Below are 4,739 nucleotides of genomic sequence, written 5' to 3'. Positions count from 1 at the left end.
CAGTTGAGGATTTTAATAAGGAAATCCCTCTATTCCTCAAAGTAAAAGTAGGCTCTTTGCCCACTTCCCAGTGGAGGCCAATTTGGTGTCCATGGCAAATGTATCTTGCTCTGTAAGCCTGTATCATGCTCTTACTCTGTAAACCTACCTTTCTCTTCCTCAATAAAATTTGTTTCATGTTTGCCAAAAAAAAAAAGAAAAAAAGGAAAAATAAACCTATCATTTGAATCTGCAATCCCACTACTGGCTATCTACCCCAAAGAAAGACTTTTTAACCTAAGGAAGGAGATTTGTACTCAAATGTTTATAGCAACACAATTCACAATGCAAAGATGTAGAAATAAAACAATCCACGTGCCCTTCAACACATGGATTAATAAATTGCGCTTCATGTATACCATGGAATACTATTCAGCCACAAAAATAGATTTGTGGAGATTTTTACATCTTTTTCAACAAAGTGTATGGATTTGGAGAACATTTTCCTAAGTATCACAAGAATGGAAAAACAATCCTCTCATGTACTCAATACCAATTTGAAACAAGATTAACAATCACAGACCCACATGAGTGTAAATCTCAAATTCAAAAAGGGAGGGAGAAAGGATTCAGTAGCTTCCCACCCAACAGGTACAATGCATGGGATTGTGGCACATTCCTCAGCTACAACTGTTTTAACCCTTCATGTGTAAATGTATAACCTAATGGTTACATAATTTACCTTTTGTTTTTGATCATCCCTGAAGCATTCAACTCTAACCAGACAATTACAATTAATTGAAAAATAAAAATAAAAAATACCCTCGCCTTTTAAGTATTTACTTGTGAGAAAAAAAAGACCTCCTAATCCCAGAAAGTGGGAATAATCCTTCACACATCTTTGTATTTTTTTACTTTCTAAAGCTATCCAAAATAATTACTATAACTACTTTATCTATAACCAGAGACATCTTCTATCATGTTGTCCATAGCAGCCCAGGTTATTGAAAACTCTGATTAGACTCTAATCTTGCAATAGACACACTGAGAGCCAGAACAGAGCAGAATAGTTTCTCTAAGAAAAAAAAAAAAAAATCAGCCAGGAGCAGGGACTCAAGCCTGCCTATAATTCTAGCACTTTTGGAGGCCAAAGTGTATTGGTAGATTGCTTAAGCTTAGGAGTTTGAGAAAAACCTGAGCAAAATCAAAATTGAGACCACCATCTCTACTAAAAATAGAAAAACTCGCCAAGGCGTTCTGGTGAGCGCCAGTAGTCCCAGCTACTTGGGAGGCTGAGGTAAAAGGATTGCTTGAGCCCAAGGGTTTGAGGTTGTTGTTAGCTATGACACTGTGGCACCCTAGCCAGGGTGACAAAGTAAAATTGTATCAAAAAAAAAAAAAAGACAGAAAATAAGAAAGAAAAATCATGAAAGGATTTAGCCACTACTCACACTAAGACTGAGTAATTCACACATCCTCAGGCTGCATATTCATTGAGTAATTTAGGAATGAATCCGCGGTTTGTGGGGAGCTAAAATACTTAGTGGTTTGATGGATTACATTATGGCTTTCTCCAGCAGCTTCCAAGGCAATTTCCAAATCACTGGCAAGAAAATTTTGCTGGAACTGCAAGCAGGGCTGTAAAGGCTCCTCCCCACAGTTAAAGAAGGGATTGTTCCAGGCCTGACTATTCCAGGCTTGGGTGCACCAGGTCTGACTGTTCCAGGAATGGTTACTCCAAGACTGGCTGCTCCAGGTTTGGTTACCCCAGGTCGGGTTGTTCCAGGTCTGGTTGCTCCACACTGGAAGGTTTCCGGATGTGTTCATCAGGCACGCCTGGTGATAGGAAGAGTAGAAGCTTGGGTATTCCATGGGTGCTGAGGCCTTCTGAAAAAGAATGGTGGGTTGACTGAAAGGGCCCCAGGAAAATCAGAATTGTCTGCGGTTAGAGTTGTATGCTTCAGGTATGGACAAACCCAAAAGGTAATTAATTGAAAGTGCTCCAGCCTGAAGCAAGATTTAAGACCCTGCCTCTGGTAAAAATACAAATAATTAGCCGGGCATTGTGGTGGGTACCTGTAGACCCAGCTACTTGGGAGACTGAGGGAGGACAATTACTTGAACCCAAGAGTCTGAGGTTACCGTGAGCTAGAGCGATGCCAAAACCTGGGAGACAAAGAGAGACTCTGTCTCAAATAAACAAAAATAAAAGCAGAACAATTAAGTTTCCCATTACCTGAGCCTGAGTCATACTGTTGGTGTTCTTTAGCCAGTTGTTTTTCTGCCATCTCTTAGATTTCATTCGCTGGTTCTGGAACCAGGTTTTAACCTGCCAGAAAAAGTGACAGGAAATTATAAAATACTTGTAACACCCATGTGTTTTGAATAAAAGCATATTATTAACATTTGTTCCTAATATCTACAACTATCTAAAGCTCAGGGACAAAATTTGATTATCTTTAGTCTTTTTTTTTTTTTTTTAACATTTCTAGACCTCCTACTTTGTCTAATACCAGTATTGCTACCTCTGCTCTCTTTGTTATTTCAACATTTACCCAGTATATAGATATGTGTCTATGTGTGTGTGTGTGTATATATAGGTATTTATTTATTTTCTTTTTTGGAGACAGTCTCACTCTGGCGCCCAGAGTGCTACAGTGCCCTGGTGTCATAGCTCACAGCAACCTCAAACTCTTGGGCTCAAGCGATCCCTTTGCCTTAGGCTCCCAAGTAGCTGGGACTACAGGTACCCACTTAAATACCCAGCTAGTTTTTCTTTGTAGTAGATATGGGGTCTTCCCCTTGTAGGCTGGTCTGGAACTCCTGAGCCCAAGCAATCCACCCAGTTCAGCCTCCCAGAGTGCTAGAATTATAGGCATGAGCCACTGCACTTGGTCTAGAAAGTGGCCTTAAATGTATAACAATGATTGACCTTGTTAGTAAGCAAATGCACACAGATTTTAAAAAAAGTAGCTGGGAGCAGTGGTTCACGCCTGTAATCCCAGCACTCTGGGAGGCAGGGGCGTTGCTTGAGCTCAGGAGTTGGAGAACAGCCTGAGCAAGAAGCCTGGCTAGTTACTGGCGGGTGCCTATAGTTCCAGCTACTCAGGAAGCTGAGGAAAGAGGATTGCTCAAGCCCAAGAGTTTGAAGTTGCTGTGAATTATGACACCATTGCACTCTACCAGGGACAAGCAAATGAGAATCTGTCTCAAAAAAAAATTAGTACTCTGAAAATACATTTAACGTCATTTACAAAACACTAAATCAACATATAATAAGAATCACATTTATGAATTTTAATCAACTGAGCATACATTCACAAAACTTAAAAATTCAGTTTGCCATGCTTACAGGTTATCTTTTTGTTAATGCTGGAAAGAGTTGCTCCTTAGTCAAAAAAATACCATCAGGGCGGGGCCCGTGGTTCAGTGGGTGGGGCACTGGCCCCAAATACTCAGGGTGGCGGGTTCAAACCCGGCCTGGGCCAAACTGCAACAAAAAAATAGCCAGGCGTTGTGGTGGGCGCCTGTAGTTTCAGCCACTCAGGAGGCTCGGGAGGCTGAGGCAAGAGAATCGCCTAAGCCTAGGAGTTAGAGGTTGCTGGTTGCAGTGTGATGCCACAGCACTCCACAGAGGGTGATAAAGTGAGACTCTGTCTCTACAAAAAAAACCCCAAACCATCAGTTAATAAGAATGGCACGAGATAGACTATGTTGTAACAATTTCCAGTTTCAGGTGGCGCCTGTGGCTCAAAAGGGTAGGGCACCAGTCCCATATGCCAGAGGTGGCAGGTTCAAACCCAGCCCCAACCAAAAACTGCAAAAATAAATAAATAAAAATAAAGTCTAAAAAAAAAAAAAGTTTCCAGTTTCATCATTCATATACTTACTTTCTATATCTAGGATGTATTTTCTTTTCTTTTCTTTTTTTTTAAGATAATCTCACTTTGTCGCCCTTGGTAGAGTGTTGTGGTGTCACAGCTCACAGCAACCTCAAACTCTTGGACTTAAGATTCTCTTGCCTCAGTCTCCCAAGCAGCTGGGACTACAGGCAGCCGGGCATTGTATTTTGTTGTTGTAGTTGTCATTGTTGTTTGGCAGGTCCAGGGCTAGGTTTGAACCTGCCTCCTCCAGTGTATGTGGCTGGTGCCCTAGCTGCTGAGCTATAGGCGATGAGCTAAGTGTATTTTCTTTTTTAATACAGATAACTGTCAAAGTACTTCACAGGAGGTGAAATATAGACGATTTATTATTATGATGCCCTAATTTTGTTTATCATACTGAAGTGACAAAACAAAACCCCACCTGCTTATAGCTGAGGTTCAGGATGTTGGAAAGTTCTTGCATCTGTTGGAGGCTGAGGTATTTCTGTCTCTGAAATCTATCGTTGAGTATACACAGCTGGGTGGTAGAGAACACGGTTCTGGTCTTCTGTTTCTTGACCTGGACCTTACCTTCCTTCTTCACTACACTCTTCTCTACGGAAGTGGGTTGTTTTACTTTGGGACTAGTGGAAGAGTCAGGGCTGTCCTGAGCCAGCAGATCCATAGAAGTAGAAAGAGGAGAGGCTGTTGGGAACAAATGAAGTTAATATTTTTCTCTAAAACTTGTTTTCAAATATTAAAATGTTTAAGGCGTAGTGCCTGTAGCACAGTGGTAATGGTGCCAGCCACATACACCTAGGTTGGTGGGTTAGAGCCTGGCCTGGGCCTGCTAAAAGTTGACAACTATAACAGAAAATAGGCCAGCATTGTGGCAGG

At 41.4% G+C, this 4,739-nt stretch overlaps 1 protein-coding gene across 2 annotated transcripts in view; it reads right to left on the bottom strand.

The window, feature by feature from the left end:
- Positions 1-1,446: 1,446 nt before the first annotated feature.
- The window catches only part of NANOG (Nanog homeobox), a 6,319-nt gene continuing 3,026 nt past the window's right edge, over positions 1,447-4,739 (bottom strand). Inside the window, exons 2-4 of one of the 2 annotated variants that reach the window (XM_003796368.1) lie at positions 4,285-4,547; positions 2,222-2,308; positions 1,447-1,866 (exon numbers count right to left, since the gene is read on the bottom strand). In XM_003796368.1, coding sequence (XP_003796416.1) covers positions 1,447-1,866; positions 2,222-2,308; positions 4,285-4,547 — 770 coding nt within the window. The remainder of the gene's footprint in view (positions 1,867-2,221; positions 2,309-4,284; positions 4,548-4,739) is intronic. The other variant, XM_003796369.1, reaches the window with a different exon arrangement.

Source organism: Otolemur garnettii, unplaced genomic scaffold (assembly GCF_000181295.1).
Source record: "Otolemur garnettii isolate 467f Iridium unplaced genomic scaffold, OtoGar3 scaffold00104, whole genome shotgun sequence".
NCBI lineage: Eukaryota > Metazoa > Chordata > Mammalia > Primates > Galagidae > Otolemur > Otolemur garnettii.
Note: the sequence above shows the minus strand (reverse complement) of the source record. Positions and strands in the feature narration are given on the sequence as shown.